This window comes from Chelonus insularis, unplaced genomic scaffold (assembly GCF_013357705.1).
Source record: "Chelonus insularis isolate UGA/USDA-ARS -01 unplaced genomic scaffold, ASM1335770v1 contig_406_pilon, whole genome shotgun sequence".
NCBI classification, from domain to species: Eukaryota; Metazoa; Arthropoda; class Insecta; order Hymenoptera; family Braconidae; genus Chelonus; species Chelonus insularis.
Genome location: NW_023276563.1, coordinates 326,270 through 351,023, shown reverse-complemented (window position 1 = coordinate 351,023; position 24,754 = coordinate 326,270). Strand labels below are relative to the sequence as shown.

The 24,754-nt window shown below is 26.4% G+C and overlaps 2 protein-coding genes across 4 annotated transcripts; one reads left to right on the top strand and one right to left on the bottom strand.

Annotated features, from left to right (window-relative positions):
* Positions 1–27: 27 nt before the first annotated feature.
* Positions 28–24,754, top strand: TkR86C (Tachykinin-like receptor at 86C). Of its 3 annotated transcripts, XM_035087261.1 has the most exons (10): positions 28–491; positions 588–590; positions 4,912–5,028; positions 14,023–14,236; positions 19,806–19,940; positions 20,101–20,181; positions 20,874–21,024; positions 21,287–21,483; positions 22,646–22,773; positions 24,470–24,754. In XM_035087261.1, the coding sequence occupies exons 1-10, from the start codon at positions 332–334 to the stop codon at positions 24,592–24,594; spliced, it is 1,311 nt and encodes a 436-aa protein (XP_034943152.1). In that variant the 5' UTR covers positions 28–331; the 3' UTR covers positions 24,595–24,754. The 3 variants fall into 3 exon arrangements, with proteins under 3 accessions (XP_034943152.1, XP_034943150.1, XP_034943151.1); XM_035087260.1 differs by lacking the exons at positions 28–491; positions 588–590 and having other exon boundaries at positions 4,727–5,028; XM_035087259.1 differs by lacking the exons at positions 4,912–5,028; positions 14,023–14,236; positions 19,806–19,940; ... (3 more) ...; positions 22,646–22,773; positions 24,470–24,754 and having other exon boundaries at positions 588–2,674.
* Positions 11,429–12,288, bottom strand: LOC118069280 (uncharacterized). Its single transcript, XM_035087266.1, has 2 exons — positions 11,956–12,288; positions 11,429–11,863 (listed from the first exon to the last, which is right to left on the bottom strand). Exons 1-2 carry the CDS (start codon positions 12,239–12,241, stop codon positions 11,541–11,543), a joined length of 609 nt encoding a protein of 202 aa, XP_034943157.1. The 5' UTR covers positions 12,242–12,288; the 3' UTR covers positions 11,429–11,540.

Sequence of the window (24,754 nt, the reverse complement as noted above, 5' to 3'; positions counted from 1 at the left end):
GGATGACGTGTTGTGTACATGTGTGTATCTATTTTATTTATAAGTCACATTTATAATCGTATTAATTTAGTTTTTAAGATTACTTATCGTTAAGATGAATCATAAATATATATTGTGTTATTAGTTGAAGATTTAATATTTTAATTGTGTATTGTAAATAAATGACAAAAAGTTATGGATATGTGTATTAGAGTGTTTGATTGTGTTTTATATTTTAACCTAAATAATGTAAATAATAGAGTTCATGATGAATGGTAAAACTGTAAATAAAAGAATCAATGAATGTAATTAACTGTAAAATAAAGTGTATAATACAGAGTTTGTGGTAAGAATGAGTGAAGACTGTCCTAATTGTGGACAATTGACAAATGATTCCTGTTCTCGATTAATTGAAGATTCTTGTGGTCATAGAAAATGTCGCATTTGTTTATTATACGAAGAACAAGGATGCAAAACCTGCGAAAGAGAAAAAAACAAATTTGTAAGAATAGGTAATTATCATTTATATTTGTAGTAACAATCATGAGTTATATGTTAAAAATATATAAAAACTATAGAATTTTAATGTATTGATTTTTATTTTTTAGATGGTGAGTCATTGAAAGCTAACGATAGAAATGATAATGAGCCAGAAGAAAGCTCGTTAATTACAATATTAGACGTTTCGAATTCCCATTCCGTTAAAATAATAAATCAGAATGGGGAAAATGTTTCTAATGAAATACAAACTAACGGAAATATCAATAAATCGGTTATTAAATCAACGGAACAGACAATTAATGATTCAGAAGATATATCTGAGCAATCTAAGCCCAGAAAACTTTTAGATCGAAGTCATATTATAGTAATACCTGGAAATCCAGAACGTTACAAGTGTACCTTATGCGGAAAAATATTTAGGAATAAAAAAGGAAAGTGCTATCATGATGCCTGTGTCACTGGAGTTCGACCATATCATTGTAGTGTTTGTGATCGGAGTTTCGTAAAAAAGTCTCACTTTGAATATCATGAAAGGGTTCATACCGGTTATAAACCTTTCAAATGTGAAATCTGTGAAAAATCATTTCCTCAGAAGAATAAACTTAATCGACATATATTGTCTCACAGTCGGGATAAACAATTTTTTTGTACAAAATGCGATAAGAAATATAGTAATAAAGAAAGTCTTAAATCTCATATGATGACTCACTCAGGATCACTACCGTATATTTGTAAATCTTGTGGAAAAGCTTTCGGAATACGAACCAATCTTAACAGACATATGCACATTCACTCCAATGAACGACCTTATATTTGTGATTTTTGTGGGAAAAGTTTTAAAGATCAATCACTTTTGTCTCGACACAAACGTACACACGGCAAAGAACGACCTTATTCCTGTGCTCATTGTCCACGAGTATTCTTATCTAAAAGTGAAGTTAGACGACACTTGACAATCCATTCTGATGTTAAACCGTTTAACTGTGAAGTTTGTCAAACAGTATTTAAGAGAAAAGACAATTTGACTCGTCATATGAGACATCATCATTCAGAAGATACTCCATATAATATTGACAATAATATTAAAAAGACTAAAATTGTTGAAAAAATTAAAAAGAAAAAAATAATTAATTCAACAAAATCTAAAAGTAATCAAGTTACAAAGAAAGTATCAAAAATAAATAATATTAATAATTTATCTCAAAAAATTTTAATTAAAGACAATGTAGCGTTGGGAAGTAGTAAAAATCAAATAAATTCAAGGATTGATTCTATGGGGAATATATTACCAGTAATTAGAGCACCAGGAGAGTTAAGTAATGCCGTTTCTGTGATTAATGGACCCATAAGTAAATTGAGAAGTGATGATGTGAAAGGCGGTGATGTAATAAAGAAGAAAACGTTAACGTACACAGAGCCAATTCCACCAGCAGAAGCAGTTGTTATTAACCAACGGATTGAAGAGAAATTGTATCATCAAAGTGTTAACAATAATTCTTGTTTTTATCGGGAATCTAGTCGGATGGATCCACATTTATTAATACCATGTTTACCACCTTTAAGACATAATTCACTCATTAAAGCTGTTCCAAATATTAAATCTACGTCAGAAAAATTAAAAGATAATAATTTTTTGCCACCAAAAAGCGGAACTTTAATTGAATTGAAGAATTCAATTGCATCTAATTCGATTATGCCCAATCTCGATGCAAGGAATAAAGGAATTCAAATTGATGAGCAACCGAGAGGAAAATCTATTGTGGTAACTGAACAAATAGTAGATTTGACAATCAAGAGTGGTAGAATTCATGAGAATATACCTGTAGAGGAAACGAATTGTGTTTCAACAATCAAAAATTCTGTTTCAATAACAGAAAATAATTCCATTTGTAATTTAAAAACATCTAAAATGCACTGGCGACGAAGAACTGCAGAAATTTTAAAACCTCACTTAAATTGAGAATTATCTTGAAGATAATTCATTTGACGCTTATAGAAATATTTTAAATAGATAGTAATCTTAAGAAAAAAATCCATTTTATTAGTCTACTTTTTCTAAATGAATTAATTTTGTGATATAGTGTTTACAATGATGATTTTAAAGTTGGGAAATTTTTTTTTTAATTATTTAAAATTTATTTATGAAAAAAGTACGTTTGATTTGTAAAAATTGCAATAGTAATTGTTGTTTGGATATTTCTAAATTAAGGTATTTGATTAATGAAATTGTTGAAAATTGTGTTGATTTTTTAATATTTGAAATTTTTATTGTGACTATTAGTAGAAAATTGAGCTGGTTTTAAAGTGTTTAAAAATTTTGTCATTTTAAAATAATAAATTGACGTTTTATTGATAACATTGTCTATTTTTTCGCAGTTGATATTCTTTAGTGATTTATGTTTTTGAAAGTTTAGATAACTGCATGAAATTCAGAGTAATAAAACACCCATTTAATGGCAAATTATGATTTCATTTCATTTTGAAAAAAAAAATTCAGCTGTACTTTCAAGTTGACTATTACACTTTATGGACAAAAATGTTAAAATAAATAGTTTTCTTTGATACTTTTAAATTTTCTTTCCATCTTAAATAGAATGAGTTTTTATAATAAGAATAAAGGGGTAAAGTTGAATATAAATAAATCGGTATTTGATCTCTTTGGTCTTTACACATTCTTTTTTAGATTTAAAAATAAATTAATGAAATCATGAAATATTTTGTTTTTCATTGTTCTAATTAACGTATTTAATCTCAGAAAAGTTACATTGTGGTAGTTTCGTATAATCCTGCCATATACAATATGAGTATCTAAAACGCCTCTAGTATTTTCAAACTTGATATTCTATCTAATTTTTATATCAAACTTTCTGTCAAAATTGAATGTTTCAAAAATATTTAATTCATTAATGAAATAAAAAACAAACTATTGGAAATCCTTTTTAACAATTTATATAAAAATTTATGCTTTACTGATAAAAGATAGAAAATATTTTATCACGCAAAAATATTGAAGAAGTTTGTTGTTATTTTTCGGTCGAATAAAAATAACAATCATGTTAATTTAATATTTTTACTGGAGTAAAAATTTATCTATTTTTAAAAATAAATGCTAGTTTATAAAATTTAGTGGTTAAAAAAATATTTGTTCAATTTTCATTATGGTATTAAAAGAATTAAAAGAGTTGTCATGATCAATAAATACTTTCAAAATAGTCAAACTATCGGAAAATTTATATCGAAAAATAAAAATGTAGGATACGTTTCGCGATTTTGGCAAAATGTGTATTAAAAAATAAATAAGATAACTAGTTTTTTTTCTCTTCATATTTGTTGGCTAGAGAAATATATAAATTGTCATAAATTATGCTAACTAACGTGTGTTAGTTTGACAATGCTTAGACGCACATTTGTTTTCATTAAATTCAAACATTCAAGAGGATGTTTGATATAGTGAAAGATGTAAAAAAGGGGTGAGTTCTGTTAGAATGCGCACGCAATCTTGAATGAACGTGCTTTCGAACCTCAGTATTACTTGCAGCGTTCTTGAGATCGGTAACCATGTCCTGGAACCTGAATTTCTTTATTTAGTTTTTATATAATCTTCATTAATTTAAAAAAATACTTCATTAGACTGATTGATACTTTAAATAATTGTATCTCAATTATTTTTTATTTTCAATATAAGGACGTGTTAAAAGTTGTAACAATTGTAGTGTAAGAATTTTTCAAATAAGATAATTAAAACAATAGAGTTGGAAAAATTGAATAATTATTTTATAAAGTCATTTCTGTAGTTATTCCAATTACTGCTATTTTAAATGCATTTATTGCACCAAATAATAGCTTAAGTTTCAATCGGTTTTATACATTGTGAAGAAAACGTGAGAAAAGTTGTATTTTTCTTTAACAACTTATAAATCTAAGAATCGACATTATATCTGACAATACCTCTGTACAATAAAACAATAGAATATCAAACAAAAATATTAGTGATGAATGTTATATTAATGTTACATAAAGTAAATTAAAAAAGTACCTTTATTAAAATATGTGGAGAAATAATAAAAGATATTTTAGTTTTGGAATTAAAGTTGCAAAAGTTTCATAATATTTTTGGAATAATAAGGAAAATAAATGAATGAAAATCTCATTATTCTATTCCAAAACAAAATTTACATTGAAATATTATTAATATAGAAAATATGTTTTCCACAAAATAAATAAAAATATTTCTATAACATAAAAGTACAACAATGAATAGTGACAGTCTTATAAAATTATACAATTGCAGTGCAATAGTGTTGAAAGAAGATATATCAGTATTGCTTGAATTTAACCGTAGTGTACTTTTATCTGTGTTGGATCAAGTTCTACTGAGATCAAGTGAAAGAGAGCTTTTACGAGCTAATCTTACGGATTGTCTATTCACAGGTCAAGAACGACCTTTCGATTTACCATGGTGGCAGAAACTCTCGTGGTCAACCATTTTCGCTGTTATCCTTTTGGTTGCAACTGGCGGAAATATCATCGTTATGTGGATTGTGTTAGGTATGCTATTGTAGTATGTAATAGAATAGCTAATAAATTAATGTGATTTCTGTTTTGTCACTGTATTAAAGGTACAATACAACTCAATAATATTCAATATTACTGCCCATAACTATTAACAACCATATTAATAGTTATGTTAATGATGATCCTTTGCCATCAAGTACTATCAAGTGTATAAACGAATGAAGATATGCAGTTGTCAAAATACTCATGCGGTAGACCATTCACACAACCGTTAATTGTGGTGATGAATACCAAATTGATTTCAGTTAGATGGTTATCAATATTGGTGATAAATATTATTATTTAATTAAGTAAACTGAAATTATAATCATTAATTTAGCTTCCAATTACATATAAAACATATTTATATTGAAAATGAGAAAAGGTTAAATGATTTATTAATCCATTTAATAACGAATAACAATTCAATTATTTACAATATTAAATGTTTTCAAATTGAAGCATAGAATGTAAATAGAATAATTCAATAGCTCCATATGCAAGATAAATAAACAAATCAGACAAATTTAAATGGAAATTGGACTAATTGATATAAATATTATCAATTTCATTTAGATAATTGATACATAAGCAAATGAAAGTCATTACCTCATTCATTAGAGAGGAAAGATAATGTTTAGTTCTATGTATTAAGTTTTAAATAGTTTAAAAAGCGAGAAAAATATATTTCTTTGAAGAAAAGCAACAGCAGCATTGCAATGTATACGGTAGTGATAGCCACATTCAAACAATGCTGAGTCATTTGGATAAAACTTTTATCTTGCATAAACTTGCAAATTATATGAAGCAAAAATTTTATGTTTAATTACCTGGATTATAATAATTTTTATTTTGATAATTTTACAAATATTGAATTGGAATAATCCAAATACTTTTCAATAAATTCAAATCAAAATCAGTAAAGTGTATGATAGTAGTTAGGTAATTAGCTCAATTAATTTTTTATTGATTTGTCAACTCATTCTGGTGAGATACTTTATTTATTAGATAAATATTAATAACATTTTTGATGTTATTCTATGAAATACCGACGTCGTTTAATTTTCTAGTGATCAATAAACGACTTGGTTGAAAGATGATTTGCACCATTGAATTTATTGAGAACTTTCAATAGCTATAATGACTCCACTACAAGTTTAGCTCCTTATTCATGTGATGAATGAATACATCAAAGTAAAATGTTGATACTAAACCTTAATCTGATTGATATTATATGGTACTTTTTTATGATGGCTTCATGTTCTGAATGTCCTTTTTATGTGATACATCTATTGAAATTGATCCATATAAATGCTTCATTTTACCAAGTGTTTAGTATCAAATTAATATCAAATAAAAATGTTTTTTTATTGCTATCGAAGAAACTGAAAAAAAACTCAAATTGCTTTTTATAAAACTACCTTTGCTATCACATTAAATATTCAATTTTTTCCTAGTAGTATGGTGATAATGGAACTGAAATACAAAAAAAATATTTCAGAAAGATGTCATTGTGTGAGAACAAAAAACTAAACGTGAAGATATACATCATTTTAGTTTATAAAAATTCATTTCATGTTTTTATTGTATTATATATAAATATATGTATTATCTACCAAGATAATCCTTTATTTCTTCAAACAATATATCTCGATTCTCTACAGTCCATGAAAGATAGAAGATTTATTGGATGTATAAAAATATCTATAGTTAAAAATTACTTGAGTTTTTCAATGATAGTCGATAAATTGTTACCATAATGTCACATATATCGAACATATTCGATATCTATTATTGTATACATTGAATTGTTTTCGATATTTCACTGCTGGAAATTCGATTATTATTATAAGTACATTAATTATTTAGACATCTACATAATAATTTAGTATTGATTGCTGAGAGTATTAATCATGGATGATGCAGTGTATAAAATAGCAACCCAATATTCAATATACGATTAAATCGATTCATGTAATCAACATGTCAATTCATTATAAAATAATGCTCGAATTAATTTCAATTCACAAATTAAATTATGTACCTAACGATAATCGCTAGAAATTAAAACAGTATGTGATTATAAATTCAACCTCATTTTCTTCAACCTGTGAATGTACTTAGAAATGAATTGAATTTTGGCAGAAAGTCTATTAAAAGTTCAGTAATATAATTATCATTGGCTTTTTCACGAAAAAAAACTTTGATTAAATTAAGGATGAGTTTTAAGAAAATAACTTTTTTGTTGAAAGGGTGTAGTAAATAAAGGTATTTATCTAACATTCATTTTTTTTTTTTTTAATTTGTATAATCCGGAAAATGCTGACCTTTGGTTGTCGTTATCACAAGTTTCACATATAAAGTACCAAGTGATCCTTATGAATTATCTAATTCCCTCGGGAATTGGTTAAACTCCCAAAGTCTGTGGTATATTTCGGGATAAGATGATATGGATGACGTTTTGTAATATTCTTCGTAGCATCAGGGAAAGTATATGATCAAGTTTCAGGTCCGGAAAATCAAAAGTACTTTTAATATTAAGTATATTAATGTTTATTAATCTTTTTACAAATAAACTTAACTTTATAAATAACCAAACATATTTATTGTTATTTAAAACTTTTTCATGTGTAATTAAAAAAAAAAACTTATAATTATTTTAATTTCAATTAAGTTTTTGAGAATTATAAAATAAGATTGTTTATGAAAACATTAGCTGTATTGGGTAGTAATTGAACTTGGTAATGAACATTTCATGTTATACATTAATAGAGTTTGCTCATATATTTATATTGAAATAGAATTTCTCTATTATGAACACTGATGTATTGCATAAATCAGATTAAACAAGTGATTTAGGTAATTTCATAATCTTGGTAATTCGCTGTTTGTATGGCGAAAATCAAATTAGAATCTCAGTTACTTCTAATCGTTTCTGTAAAAAACATATTTTTGATTAAAAATAAATTAAAATGTGACTGCATTTGCTTATCTAGAATTATGTTATCCAGTGAAATAGGGATAATTGATAAAATATTCTCATTTAGATAATATTTGTACGAATAATAATACATTAATATAAAATTTATAAAGAAAATATTTGAACAAAAATTTAATCAAACATCGTGGAATCAATTATTAATTTAGCAGATTAAAATGGTCATTTATAACAATATTATTTCAACCAGATGTGATGGCGCAATCTTCCAAGATTAAGTGTATTCTTATGATGAAATTTCTTGTATATAATCGCCATTAGAAATGACATGGAACAATATAATAGCTGCTTTTTCTGAGGTTGTTACTGTTATTGCAGAAAACAGAGATGAAACGTAAATTATCTCGAGGAACTTTTTATTTGCACATATACACATATATGTAAAGAGGAGTAGAAGTTTGAAATTTCTCCAATTCTTTTTATACTTGAAAATTAAATAATTTAATTTAAAACTTTTTACACACATTATGCATACCTCGAAATTAGTATAGAGAAAGAAAGAGGTTTTTTTATAAAATTACATATTCAATTTCATAATTTAACGACAATTAGAAATAGAATTAATTTTGACGCACAACACTGATAATGTCATGAGCAATGTTGACTAACTTTTTGAAAAATTTTAATTTAATTTTCTTTAATCAAGTCATTAATATTAATTTATAATTTTTTTGACATTAACATTAAACTCAAAAATTATCAAAAATATAAATAGTTTATTTATGCTGTATGTTAGTGAATGAATTAATCATCTTGAATTCAAAAATCACTTCCTTTTAAAATGTAATTCATTACTTTTATTACATTTACATACAGTAAAGCTTGATATTCTTCAAAAACAACCACTGTTTATCGAGCAAGTTGATACTATCATATGTTATTATCATAGGCACTCACGTTTATTTAATCAGAAAATCTAAACTTATTTTTTACTCATATTGAAACTCTGTTCCAGTTCAACACTGTAATTATTCTTCCGTTCCCACGTTTTACAATGGAATCGGATTGGGATTTATTCAACTGTTGTTTTACTCAATAATTCATGAAAAATTATTTTATCTTTTCTATTTTTTACTATTCTACAAGTACTCTAATTACACGTCCAGGAAAGTTTTTTCATGAAAAGATAACACTGTTTGACTTACAAGTTGAATTATATTCACAATTTATTGAGTAGAAATATCCCTTCCTATGAACATAAATACTTAAATCGTTTAGTATTTATCGAAAAAAAAATAATTGAAGTAATGAAAATTAATTTTTAATTGGTTAAAAATTTTTTAATTGCAATTAAAAGTTTGCTTCATTGCCATTTTTTATTTCTAAGCATTGTTTTGAAATTTAATAGCAGTTTTTGGATAGAATTGTTAATTTTCTAAGTCTGATATTAATGTTAACTTTCCCAGTAATTCATATCACATAGTTTGGATGAATTCTAATAAAGTAACAAGCATTTGTGATATGTGTGATAAACCCAGAGATATCGAAATTGCTGATGGTAATTCTTGAATAATTCATAAAATAATAATGAAATGTATTCGTACTAAGCCTAGAATTGCTTGTACTAAAATGATAATTGATGTTAATATGGTCCTTATTAAAAATATAGGTCCAGTTAATACAAATGATCCTACATCAATTGAAACATTAGATAAACCAGATAAACTTTGTGCTGGAATAAAAAAGAAAATTGGATAATTTAATTAGTTTGCCAGTATACGTTAAATAACTAGTTATGTTCTATCATTAGTGAATGTATTGGGAAAATATTTTTATAATAATTATACCTTCTTTTGTATTCGTTGTATCTGCTGCTGTTTTTCAACTATCTATTAGAAATATTTTAATTACTTCAACAGGTACCTTTGTTTAACTCGATGCAAATGAAATGATTAATAATAAAATTCATTCAATTAAAAAAATTTTTCAATGTCCTTCCCATTTTTTAATTACATCACAAGTTCCAAGTACCAACAAGAAAATTACTTCTAGCACGGTTGGCACTGGTATTTTTGTTCAATAGGATAATCAGCCTAATCAAAGAATTTATTTTCAAATCCTTTTACTTTGCTATAGATGAAAAACTTACGTAACATCAAATGAACATGGATGTATTTATTTAATATATTGAGTACTTTCACAAAAGGAAATGTAAAATTGGATTATATCAGTAAGAATACCTTTGTTAAATCAATATATATTGAGAAAAACATTTCATACAATTTTATGTTTTAAATAAATTTTAAAAAAGAGCGATTTAATGCACGTAAGGTCCATATTATTGTTCTAACAGGTGTTAGAATGAGATAAAAAGGGTAAAAAATAGTATTGAGGACAATATCGAGAAAATGGTCAACATTAAATGAACGTTTGCGCCGAAAAAGTCGCTGATCATTTGTATCTGTTAAATCTGAAATGAAAATATTCAATGAGAATAAATTATTAATGAAAATTGTACAAATTGTATGTCAATCATGATATTAATATCAAAGTTTTGTTCTTTTCATTTTCAAATAATAGCAGAATATATCTGTTATTGAAATTGGAAGGACAATAAGTATTCATGAAATTTTCAACATACAAAAGTATATTTAAAGCATTGTTATTTGTACCTGTCTCTAAATTTAACGATGAATAACTATTAATTAATACTTCCACTGTTTCTGTATCCAATTTTTTTGAAGAAATTTCTACCGCATTATTCCCACTCTTGAACGGTTTATCAAATGAGTTGATATTTCTAAACAATGAAGGCAACGAAGTTCGGAGGTTATTTTTTGAACGTTGTTGAAGCTTCTGTGGATTTTTAATTGTTTGACAATTGGTGATTAAAATGAAAGATAATAATAAAAACCCCGTCAAAAAGTCAACTCTTGATAAATACATGATCAATGGACTAGACACTTTTTTAACTTGTGTGCAAATATAAATATGTTTGCTTAAACTCAGTGTGGTTTTTTTCCTTATTGCTGTCACACATAAGTCAATGTACGTATCGATAATACGTAAAACTCATTATGTATAATTTTTTATTTTTTTTACATTTTTATGATTAGGAATATTGTAACAATGAAATCAATACAATAAACTGTTTCTATTTTTTACATGATTTAATTTAAAGTTTACGATAAGATTATTTAATTTCGCCATTATTTGTCGTGAAAATGGCTTATAATTATATGAAAAATATTTCCTAAGCTTATATGATAAATTTTAGTAAGTTTTACTGCTATTATAGCATATGTACAGTTGTATCTTAAGCGATAAGGACATAGAGGTATTTATTTTAGCTTTCAAAATCAATAGCTTACATGGTAAACATTTTAAACATGAATTATTGATTAATCGAGGAATATTTTCTACAACTATTACTCTAGAAGCAAAAATGCAATTTCATTTCATCGTTAAGATTATTTTTTTTATTCAAAATTAATTACAGAATCAATATATCGAACATGAATGATATTGAGATCAATGTTTCAGCTTCTTTCAAAAGCTTATTCGATCTTTAAATTTGTATTAATGATAAATTACCTAATAATTTTTCTACATCTTTTAATATCCCATCTACTGAAGTTTGTACGTCTCCTAATATTGATGATAAAGCCGTTCCTAAACCTCCAGCACCCAAGTCTGTCAATAGAGTCGCTAATAATGCTCGGAGAATCCACAAAATAATGTTCAATAGTATCCCTACTATTAGAAGAAGAACTTGAACTAATAAGATGACTGGAGTTAGAAGTGCTTTTAATCCAAAAACAAGTCCATTCACGATGAATCCAACGATAAAGTTAATGTAATCTTCCATATTTGTCATTACTGTTGATTCTCCTAAGTCAGAACATTATTAAATTAATGGCTGGTTCTGGATATTGAAATACAAATACATAAATGATCAATAAATTGTAATAAGTGAAACGTACTTTTTTGTTTTACAACTGATGGGTTAATTTGCCAACTGTTAACTTTCAACAATGATTTAGTTGCATCCAAAGTATATATATAAATCGTTGCAGCTTCAGCATCTTTAAGTTGTAGTGGTTGATAAAGTGCTGATATATTTTGTAACAATGAAGGAAGACTCTTTTCCAGATTATACTTCAAACTCATAGCAAATTTTCGAACATCTGGACTCGTTTGAGATTTAACTGTCGAAATGAAAATGATCAGAGCAAATGCTGCTAAAAAGTTAACTTTTAATAGATACATTATCAATGGTAACGCGAATTCAGCGAATCTACTGATTCAGAAATATTTTTTTTCACCTTATAACCCATTTATTTAATGTCTTATCATATGTGCATTGATAATACTGAACTCTCATTATGTATAATTTTCACGAATACTAAAAATATTGTCTTATACTTCATGCTCAAGTTAAACTTGTGACTTTGAAGTAAATTGAAGTGTCATTGTATAATTTGTGAAGCAATACTTTATTCATTTATTAAAATTTACATGTAATAATTCTCAATATAAACTAATAGCATGAATAGGATAAGTTCAATATTATGTAACTATATTTGTTATTACCATTATCTTTAAATTGACACTGACATAAATAACGTCAAAGTTGCTACAAGTTTCTAATATTTATTAAAATTGAATAATTACTTATTTGTTTGGACAAAGAATAAGAAAAAGTCATTTTTTCAAAGCATTTCAATTTTATTGAATTTTTTTAGATACGATATATATAAAAATTCATATCATGATATTTATTGCTTCTTAGTTGCTATAAAGCACTACTGGTATCAATGTCTATGGATTATTGCCACTCAAATATTGATAAAATATAAAAAGATCAAATCGGTATGGTAATTTTTATGTAATTTATTCCATGTACTTTTCATATTTGAGAATTTCTTATCACTAGTCAATGGATTTAATATTTCACACTCGACAAGAAAGGAGTAGATAATTCAGAAATGCTGTTAAATCTTACTTGTTCATATATTTCATGCCTCTATACCTCTAGACTGGAATTTCTACATGTACCTAACATCCTCTGTGACAAAGAGAATCAATTGTGAGAGAATTATTTGGATATTAATGATCGATATGAAATGAACGGGTCTTCCGTATTTGAAGAGCTGGGCTTCGATTGAATTCAGTAGTATAGCTCAATCATATGCCCGTCTTCTGCTTCAATTTAACTTTTGTTATATTCAGCTATTTTTAGCATTGCACTTTCAACTTATAAAGTGGAAGCCATTAGTTGAAAGTGAAGGCCACTATTATGGTACTAAATTTATATTAAATACAGTAAATATATATTATTTATTATGAATATCATTTATAGATTTAAATAAAATGTATAAATGTCGAGAATTTTTTTTAAAGGAATTTTCAATATGAAGGTTTCAAAAATAAAAAAAAATTTGTTCGACCGGACTAATGTACTTGAACATATCCTCTCTGACGTCAATACCTCTGACGATATATATATATATATATATGTATGGGAGTACATATTCATGAAAAAAGTAGCAGCATAAGATTTCGGTGGAAAAATCGAAAGAGAAATTTTTTGATAGAAAAAGTGAATTTTTCTGGTTATGAAAATCTCTTGCAATCTATTGAAATGTATAATTTATTTAATAATACAAAATTTATCGACTTTGTACATTGAATTTGTGTCAAAATTATGCACAAATTAACCGTGCAGAAAATTATACAAAGTGAGGAGCAATATCAATCTTCATTTTTTTTTTACTGACTATTGTTTATGATTAGAGGAAGGAAGGGTAAAGTGAAACGTAACGAAAAAGCATAAATTAGCAATTTAGTTAATATATTAATTATTTTTAATACATTAACAGATTTGTAACATTGATAAACAAGAAGCGCAATAAGGGTTGTTTTATTTTTTTTTAATAAATAAATGAATTTTTCTCTAAATATTTCACTTGTCAGTAAATGAAATTTAAACAATTATAGAAAATTAAATTGTAGTGTTAATAAATTCGTGGAATTTATAATTGTTTCAGCTCACCGGAGAATGCGAACAGTAACGAATTACCTCCTAGTAAATCTGTCTATTGCAGATTTAATGATGTCGTTACTCAACTGCATATTCAACTTTATTTTTATGCTCAATTCAAACTGGCCATTTGGAGTAGTTTATTGTACTGTGAACAACTTTGTCGCAAATGTCACTGTGGCATCTAGCACCTTTACCTTAGTCGTCATATCTTTTGACAGGTAAGAAAATTCAAAGCAAAGGAGATTTTTAATAATACAGAAGATTTTAATATAATTTTTATTATCTATCAGTCAACAAGCAGAAGCATAAAAGCATTGTGGCATGGAACGTAATTAAAATTTTCATTTGTACTTTGACTTATTCATTGTTGTTTGGAAAATAGTTGTAATTATAGAACACTTTACAAATGAAAAGAGCCATTTTCTCCTAGTGTATTTGGCTTAGATTTTTTATGATAAAATTAAATGCTCAACTTCTCTAAGAAGCAATGATATAGAGAACAAAGGGCACGAGTTTCTTGTGCATCAAAACTTCTGTTTATATTCTATTGTACATTCTTATCATTCATTCACTTGCAACTCATAAAGTCACTATAGTATTCCTTGGATCAATTGTTTATTATTTGTTTCGAATTTATATGCACTGATGATATCAAACATTTATAGAAGTTCTCAACACACAAAACCATCATAATTACTACTTGTTTTTTATTTTTTTATTACTCAGTCGACAAATGATTTTCTTCCAGTGACTGAAGTAAATATTTCACAATACAGACAGCAAGATTTTTAGCTTTTATTTTTCAATTTCTCTTAAATCTCTATGCCTGTAACGCTTCACCTGGCATATTATTGAACAACGTTTCAGTAAAATGGAGCAAGTTATTTCGGAACATCGAGAGATAACTGTCATTTAAATAAGATTTTAGTAATTTGCTTCAATTAATTTCGTTCATCTAATCGTCCAGTATTACTAACGTCATCGTAAAATTTTAATATTCATTCATGAAATGGAATTTATCGAAAAAGTTTTGATACATTCTTATCGATCCTGAAGAGAAAAAAGTCTTTCTAAACTTTTGGAAATTTATCACATTCATCTTTTTCATTCATTGATGGTATTCAGAATAAGGTGTTATAGATAAGATTCTAATTCATTAATTTACAAGGCTTGAATTATATTAAAAGTTTGATGGAAAAAAAATAATCTAACAACAAAATTATTAAAATAAATTAATGACACATCTTTAAAATGATTGTTAGCAATGGTGACTTTATAAATATTTATCAAGATGAACAAGACTTGTGTAATAACTAGTAAATATAAAATTTCTTAAGCGTTTATCTTCTCACTGAATATTTGTTTCATTTTAAAACTTTGAATGAGTTTCTACGTTGATAAAAAATAAAAAATAAAATATTTCAAAACATTATTTTTTTAATTCTCATGCGAAAACTTTTAAAGCAAAAAAATTCTAAAACTTTATTAATGAGAAATATTCTCTCCAATTAAGAAGATTAAATTTCAACATTACTACAATTATTAAATAAATTGAGACACCAAAAACGAGTTGAAGCCATATATGTTCTAGAATCACAGAGGAAATTAAAAATCGTATAATGCCAATTACTCTTTTGATAAAGCTATGCTTTTTTATAATATTTCAGGCAAAAAGAAGTTCTTCCTGATTTATTTAAAAAATTGTCAAAGTTCGATACTTCTTAATTGAGAATTGTAAGATATTATTATTCCTGTATGATACAAAATACCTAGAATAAGGTAAAGGTACAAAATAATCAATTATTTTTAATAAAATAAAGAATTTCTATTTTTTATTACGATTCACAACAATGCTTACTCATTGTCTACCTTTTAAAGTTTATTTATTTTACTCTATAACTGATCAAATAATAAAAAAAAATATTTTTGATGAAATTTTTAATTTAGTTCTATTTTAAGCCAAGTAGAGGCAAGAATAAACATTCTTCAGATAAAATATTTCATGTGACGAAGAAAAGTGCACAAGGGAGTATCTATGTCAAAGGCATTCTATACATTTTACAATATTGAATTTCTGATATAAAAAATTTACATCTATCTATTATTGTTATTATTATTAATCTAATATAGTAATCCTACACAATTTATCAATCGTGGAGTTTTAATATTATCAAACTCTCTTCCTTTATCTTATTTCAATTAATCTTGATCATTAGATGAGAAAGTTTTTAAATTATCTCTCAGTTTTTTCTACTTTAATATCTGGTAGACATTGATGGAAACCTAGTTGTGGTAAATATACACATATATATAAGAGTGAACATAACACTATATAAGAAAATCATTTTATTAAATTTGTTTAAGGAAAAGTTGGAAGTTGTATTAAGTAAAGTAAATATATTTATGGTTATAATATGACAACTAGGTACGTAACAAAGTAGACACAAGGACTAGATAGACACTGGCACACAAATAAATGAGTCAGCTTTATGTAACCATATTCACAAAAGCTCAGATAGCTGCATGAGATGTACGAGGTCTATATAGAATTCAAGGGTTGATGTATTTCAGTTAAATGTACCAAAGTAACGTGGCACTTTATCGATCTTCTCAAAATAACTTTGTGAATAAAACAATCTTTCACTTAATATATGCACCGAAATACGTGTATTTAAGTCTACGTATTTAATTTTAGCTGCATGTTCTTTTCTAAACATGAAGGAATTATTACCAGAAAAAATTACATGCTTCTGGATTAAAGTATAGATTACATTCGAATTACGATAGAATAAGTTAGTATAATAGTATAGCTCTAGAAAAAATAGCTTCCACTGGATTAATTCTTGAAAATGTTGGCGAGAACAAATACAATAAAAAGGTAGTTGAGGTGAATTATTATAGCTTGAATTAAATTCTTTTTTTATGACCTTTAGAAACGATGTAAACTGGTATATATCATGCATCAAACTTGAAAAATAATGTTTAAACTAGGAATAAAACTCAAAATGTACCACTTTGCCTATGGATGCAATTAATACTTTGTTTTATTTAGTTACTTTTTTCAAGAAGTTTTATTCGGAAATAGTGATGTAGAATTTTTTGAGTTAAACTTAAAGAAATTACTGGTAAAATATTCGCATTTCTCTTTTCATGTAAAGAAGTTTTAACATTCAGACAGGAATTTACTTAATATTAACTTATGTATTTCACCACGAAAGATATCTGGACGACAGCATTACGTGCCGAGCTTTCGAATGTTTATGTTTCAACGGGTATTCTAGGTGTCATATAAGCTTTCAAAACATACTAGAATATAGTCCTTTAGATAGTGTAATCATATGTGGTTGAAGTTGTTATCATTATCAGTCTTTTGTAACAGTTTACAAGTTGACAAATAAAAAACATCTGTAAACTCAGACACATGTTGCTTATTTTGTCTTTTTATTTGCTTTTCTTTCCCTAACATGTATGAAGAAATTTCATAAGGGGGATTTCATAGTAACAATAATAGAATAATAGCAAGATTGTCACCAAGGAGATATCAAACTAACATATTCTCAAGCGAGTCGTTATTGAGTTCAAAGCCATATCTCAAAGATCTACATTATACATACGTAATTGAGAAACTTCCTCCAACTGACGATACCTAAGGAAAATTCATATTCAAATCCTTGAAATGTTGTCTGTAAATTTGTAAGTAACATTTGTCTATAAATTTACTGCTTCTCAATTATAACCAATCTTGGCGTTCATTAATGTTATATTCCCAATTACTGAACGATATTTCGATTAAAACTATTCGTTTATTGACAAGTACATGATGTTACTTAGTGTCGGTTGGATGAGTAATTTAGGAGATCTGAGTGGTTCAGAGGATAGATTCTAAGTGTAGGAAATTAGGGATAAAAGGTATCTAAAGGATTGACCAAAAGGTCTGTAGACATCTGATAGAGTCCAAAGTTTAACTCTTAGAAATCAGGGATGATATAAAAAAGGATTTTCTGTGATGGACTTGGAATGCACATAAAAAATGTATATTATCTGTAGAGACATTTTTACTTTTTAAAACTATAAAACTAATGTTTCTTTGAAGATACATATATATGAGTAGATAGGTAAGATATATAACATAAATTTGATTTCCTATTAATTATACTCAAATTGATGGAACATGTGAATTGGTTGTTATCTCTTCACTTTCCTCCTCTGTTCATGACTTTATGACGTCAAATCATTTGAATCAGATTTCAGAATAATTGTGGTTTGTTGTTCATGAGAGGCTTAAAGAATATCAGATTACATAAAACAGAGAAATTTTGCATCATCAAATAAATACACTATTGAGCTGAGGCTTATTGAACATAGTTTGTTCAATAAAAAAAAATCAAAGACACAAAAATCCGATGGGATTTTATATATCATACATTTTTATAGGGATTTCATAACTAGGTTATTTCTGAATAAAAATTTGTTTGAAAAGGATATTTGTAAAATACGATATTGTAATAGGAAAAGTGTTTGGAGTTTATGTACATAAAAACGTTCAATCTTTTCCACGTTTGCTATGTTGTACTTGAATATAAATTCGATCCTCTGTCTATATTATCCGTCAATTCATGTCAACGTAAATCCACTTTTAGTTTAAAATATATATAATAAAATTTCTTAATCTTTCCCTTTTCTCCAAGGCAAGTGGAATTTTTATCTCACATGTCCTGCTGTCATCACACTAAAACTTCTCAATATCACTATCAATTTATTTTTAATTTTCAATTCCAAATATCTTCATAGCAATGAATGTACAAGCTTCTATGCTTATATATTTTTCCAAGTGTTCTATGTGTAACAATGTAATAAGAAACTGTTTGGAGTGTGTTTTGTAGGGTTGTGGAATATATAGTATTATAATCATCCAACTATTGGACAAACAACTGTTTATATTAACTAGACACACACACAATCTGCTAACAAAGATCTTTACTTATCCATTTTTCAAACTTATTGGATCTAAAGCCATTACTTTCTTCCTGAGGAATGGTACTTTTCTTCATAATTCCATTTTCATCACAACAAGATTGATAAATCGCCAACTAAGTCAACACTTAAATTTACTATTCTCCATATGTATTCGAGATTTGCTATCTATTTGTTACATTTATCAAAGGAGAAAAAAATCACTTTTATTTATGAAATATTACACAAAAATAAAAACATTGTATATCTTGATTTCATTATTGTTGAATACAAACGTATGCAATGGTTACTTTTTTTTCATTTATAACTTGAAAAATGACATCACATTTAGCATTAAAAGGCAATTTTTGAATTTATCGATCATATAGTTTTATTATGCCACAGTGACTTATAAAAACTGTTTATTACATCAAATGGAAAAGAATGTATGATGAATAATTTAAAATAATAACCATAAATTCTGTTCAAAATAAATTTGTTTCATGTTCTCATCATTTATACCAGCGATAAACAATTCTAAAATTTAATTTACGTGAAACATTGTGTAGAAATTTTTTTTTTAATTTCATTATATTGATGAAAAGATCTAATTCATTCTACAGTTGTTTTATTCGATTAAATATCTCGATGAAAATAATCAAAATGATGACAGATTCCTGATTACTTTTTAAATCTCCAGTACAATGAAAATGCATTAGAAGAATATGAACTTACAGGTCTTATTTATGCTGTGACTTGTATAATAAACATTTTTCTTGATTAATACGATAATTGAAGCTGATTGTTAATGATTCTGTATATTTTTGTTGACAGATATATGGCAATCATGAGACCACTGCAACATCACATGTCACGTAGACGCACAACAGTAGCACTAATTTTAATTTGGTTAGCATCAGCTTTGCTTGCTATGCCGTGTCTTCTTTATTCTACAACATTGACACGAAGGTAATTGGATAATTCTTCTTTTTCTATTTTTTCTATCTCTTTAACCATCTCAATGGCGAACTGATACTTCTCTAGTTGCCTTAGAGCTTTTATAGCTAGGCAGAAAATACGATTTTAATAGAATTTTTATTGATAAAGAAATTCGAAACCTTTTTTACAGATACTCTAATGGAAAATCAAGGATCGTTTGCTATATGTTGTGGCCTGATGGAGATTATTTAAACAGTAGAAGCGAGTATATGTAAGTTTTTGAATTATCATTTCATTTTTAATCATCTAGTTATAAAAAAATTTAATCAAACAAAAATATTAAAATTTAAACTATAAGTCTTGTAAGTAATTGCAACATTTGTCATCTATATTCGCAAGGAAGGCATGAGCTTAAAAATAGTTTTACAAAAAAATATATATCAAAAGTTTTAATTATTAAAGTCCTAATTTCCATTTTTTTTATATAATAAAATTTCAATACATGAGCATACAAATTTTCTCACTTTTTATTTTATTAAGAAAAGATAATTTTTGTTTATCACCGCAAAAATATTTAAATTTACGGAGGTTTGTGTCTTTAAAATTACGAAAAACCTTTAAGGGAAATTAGTTGATGCATGTCATGACAAGCATGACATACCGCCACTACTCCATTGGGAGCAATGAAAGTGATTCAATCTAATTAAGTTATACAGTTACTGATTCAATATATGAAATCAAGGATCACTTGATTCATAGTGTAATCCAAAGCAATTATAGGCAAATTGAATGGATCTGTTGGCTTGATCAATTTATTCTACTGACATTTATTAATCTGAATTGATTAATCAGTCGTGAGAAAAAAGCACTCCTATTTCACCGAAATATCCTTCCATTGTCCCATGAATAAACAACAATCAGAAAGAATAGTTATTTACAATAACATTTGATTTTATTTTTCAGATATAACTTGGTTTTTCTCGGAGTAACTTATCTCATCCCCATGATTGTGATGGCAGTTTGTTACACTTTAATGGGTCGTAAATTATGGGGTTCAAAATCTATTGGTGAACACACACAACATCAGAAGTATTCAATGAAATCCAAACGAAAGGTATGATCATCAATAATAGATCATTGAATACACCCTACATTGTTGAATAACATTTTTTGAGTTAATTGATCTTTCATTCTATTTGAATGTGAATAATCCTGATAAATTCCAAGTGATTAATACTAAAGTTGACATTAATTACACATGTTACATAAGTTGCACGTGTTGGTACATTATGATATGGACTAGATAGCTTTCAAATGTCAACAGAAACATGGGAAATTTATTGTCATTCATCACTATCAAAAACACTATGTTTCAGGTGGTGAAGATGTTTATTGTCATTGTAACAATATTTGCTGTATGTTGGCTTCCTTATCACGGCTTTTTTATATTCCTGTACCATTACAAAAATATTATGGATAGCAGTTACGTTCAACATGTTTATTTAAGTTTTTACTGGCTTGCAATGTCTAATGCCATGGTTAATCCATTAATATATTACTGGATGAACAACAGGTGAGCTCATCGAATTAATAAAAGTAATTTTGTTGAGTGAAAAAACCCTTTTTTCTCGTTCTTTAAAATGTCTCATTATTCTCTGACAAGTGTCGTTAATCGATTCTCGATAGCTTTGATATATAGATATACATCTATTTTCACTTAACTCTGCACTTTTGCTAATCGTTTTGAATGAAACTCTTACGGAAAATTTTTTTTTTATTTTTACAACGATGAATAGCATACTTTGAAAGCAGAGCTTTTTAAGCAAATAAGTTTTTATTTTTTCAATAGTCATTCAAGCGATTACCCAATCTCTTTTATAATTATTCTTTTATGATAGTTTTACATTTATATTTATTATAATATTATTTTTATAAAATTTTAAATGCAAGATTTATTGAAGTCTAATCACCTTTTTTTTAAAAAGGAGTACGTGATCTTTATTCATTATGAGTTTTTATTTAAGAAAATGAGCTTTTAGTACAAGTTTTTTCTTTTAATTATGATAAGATGATGTAAATTTTCTATAATTAATTTTTAATCTTAATTTTTCAATAGACTGTAAATTTTTATTATATTTTATGAGTTCAAGTAAATGTTAAAAAAAGTTTTAACTTTCTTAAGTGATATATTCTTAACATCATAATTAATTAGTAATTAAAATTTTACACAAAACTTGAATACAAAAAAAATCGAATTGCATTTAAATTTTGACTATAAATCATTTCGTACCATTTTGCATGAAACATAGAAGAGATTATACTTTGCAGGCATCAATGACTTAAAAAACTTAAAAGTAAAAAACACACCGGATCAAACTTTGTGTAGAATCTGAAAAATTTTATCTAGCAAAAAGTCTTTCCCTAGATTGAAGTATCTTCAAACGATAGAATAAAAAAGTTCCAAGTGAAAGTTCAGAGTGAAGTTAAAGATGAAGGCAACAATATCTAATTTAAAAATTCTTCATTTAATTGTATACTTGACGTTCATTTAATCGACATGTCTGTTTTTCATTTTTACACATTTCTCCTTCAATTGTCTTACTAATAGGCACAACGATAAAACTGTCTGACTAATTTCACACTTTACTACTTGTTTGTTCGAGCGTCAAACACATGAATTATCAGTTTTGTTTCTTTACAAAAATTTGTATTGGTTAAAATTTATACGATTTCAGATTCCGGATGTATTTTCAACAAATTATCTGCAGGTGTTGTTGTATAATGAGTCGTACAAATTCAAGTAATTATCAAATGCAAGAAATAGCTGGGTTGCGGCATTCTGATACTGCACCTTCTCAATCAGGTATGATGGAAACACTTGAAAAATACATTTAAACGTTTTCAACAATAAAATAAGTCAAGTACAGGAGGTAACTGTATCAATTTTAATTACACCGAGAGGAAGGAATTGTAATTTTTACTCCAATACATGGTAGTCTGTCATTTCAGGTTCAAGAATGGCAACAAGTAATTTTTAATTGGAATACATTGCAATTATTTAATGTAAATTTTTTTTTTATTTAATTAAAATTGTGAACTACAAAAAAATGAAGAATAAATATTAATAATTACACTTCTAGTGTATTATAAAATTGACATGAAAAAAAATTTAATGTACATTTCATATATTTCTTTTTCATGTGAGGTACCATTTATTGAAGTAAAAATTACAATTACTTTTTTCGTGTTAAATCAATCATTTTAATTCAATTTAAACAATAAAAAAATTACTTTTAATTCCATTTAAAATATCAGCTTATCAGACTGATATAATTTTATACAATTCTTTTACTAATTAGACTAGTAATTATATTATTACAACTATTATAGTTGATTATTCAAATAATAAAGTCATAATGAACTCGTAAATTAGTGTTTAAACGTGTACGGATCCTGTAACACTATACTGTTATTGTGTTATAATTTTCTAGGATAATAAACAAGAGCAAGTAATAAAACAGTAACTATTGTAGAGTAGTTAGTGTTTAGTATAATTGCAAGTATAATTTAAGTAAATCTTTATAAATTATTATTACTATTTTTTGTAAACAGTGTAACTGTTGATCAAATTATTTTCCATAACTATTAATACTGTTGTCAACTTTGAAAACATTTATTATACATAGTAAGCATACAATTTACGTACTTTTTGAATTTAAATTATTATATCACCAATTAAATGGAATACTGAAAAGTTTTAGAATGTCCCCACGGAATCTGAAAATCTTGAACTGCAATATCAAATATGCAATTTGAATAAAGCTCTAATGCAAACAATAAAAACAAAGTTTTTTATTTTATTATAATAACTGTTTCAGTTTATTTTTTAACACAGCCTAGTAAAATTTAACTTTTAATGATAAACATAATAATTGGTTGAAATATTATTTATCATAATAATTAATTACTAAAAAAATTAATTCTTCTGGGTGTTTTAAACAGAAATTGATATAAAATTTAATCAATAATATAATTGCACATTTAATTGCACCAAATAGGTGTGAACATACTTTTATTTTTATTGAATAAATGTAACCTGTAGCTTTCGTAATTTATATTCCCGAATAAAATGCTTCCGTTTCAACTACAAAATATACATATTACATTTACATATATTTGAAGGAGAATAATCCAATTGTTGGTTAAAATTAAACACGATATCGTTTTATGCCCCATTGGAATTCTACTGACTTTTCACCGATAAAATTGGTCACAAAAAGAAAAGAGAAACAGCGAAACAAGCTTACTGGAATAGAAAATTCATGTTATATGAGATTATAAAAATAGAAATTTTATTCTACTGATCTAGATTTTAGTATAAATGTGTTTTGATTTAATTTAAGTCGAATATTAGATTGAAAAAAATTGTATAAAATTAACCACAATGTTCTAATCATACTTTTATTGATGTTGAATAGAAATGTTCATTCAAGAATACATTCTTAATATAATATTGTTGAAACTTTTACTATAGATAGTATCCCATTCATTTGTTTCAGATCGATTCAAATCCATGTCGATACGTTGGCGTCAGAATACAGCTAAAAGCCACGTTCAAGCTTTAAGAGTCAACTCACGGTCAATATGTGACAAGATTCAACATCAGAATGCTATTAATATCTGAGAGATCATTATAGTATCAATTTGCAATGCATTACCAGTGACTTCAATATTGTATATATGTATATAAATTTTATTTTAAATTAACAAAGTTTTCAGAAGAAAGACAATGTACAAATATTTATGCTTATAAAGAGTCTATATCGTCATATGTTTAAATAAAC

What these genes read in the sequence shown, in the direction of transcription:
- LOC118069280 (XM_035087266.1), bottom strand. Translation starts at nt 12,241, where the DNA reads ATGTATCTATTAAAAGTTAACTTTTTAGCAGCATTTGCTCTGATCATT. An exon ending in ATCAGTTGTAAAACAAAAAA is followed by an intron (nt 11,864 to 11,955) that starts GTACGTTTCACT and finishes GTTCTGACTTAG; the next exon opens with GAGAATCAACAGTAATGACA.
- TkR86C (XM_035087259.1), top strand. Translation starts at nt 332, where the DNA reads ATGAGTGAAGACTGTCCTAATTGTGGACAATTGACAAATGATTCCTGT. An exon ending in AAACAAATTTGTAAGAATAG is followed by an intron (nt 492 to 587) that starts GTAATTATCATT and finishes TTTATTTTTTAG; the next exon opens with ATGGTGAGTCATTGAAAGCT.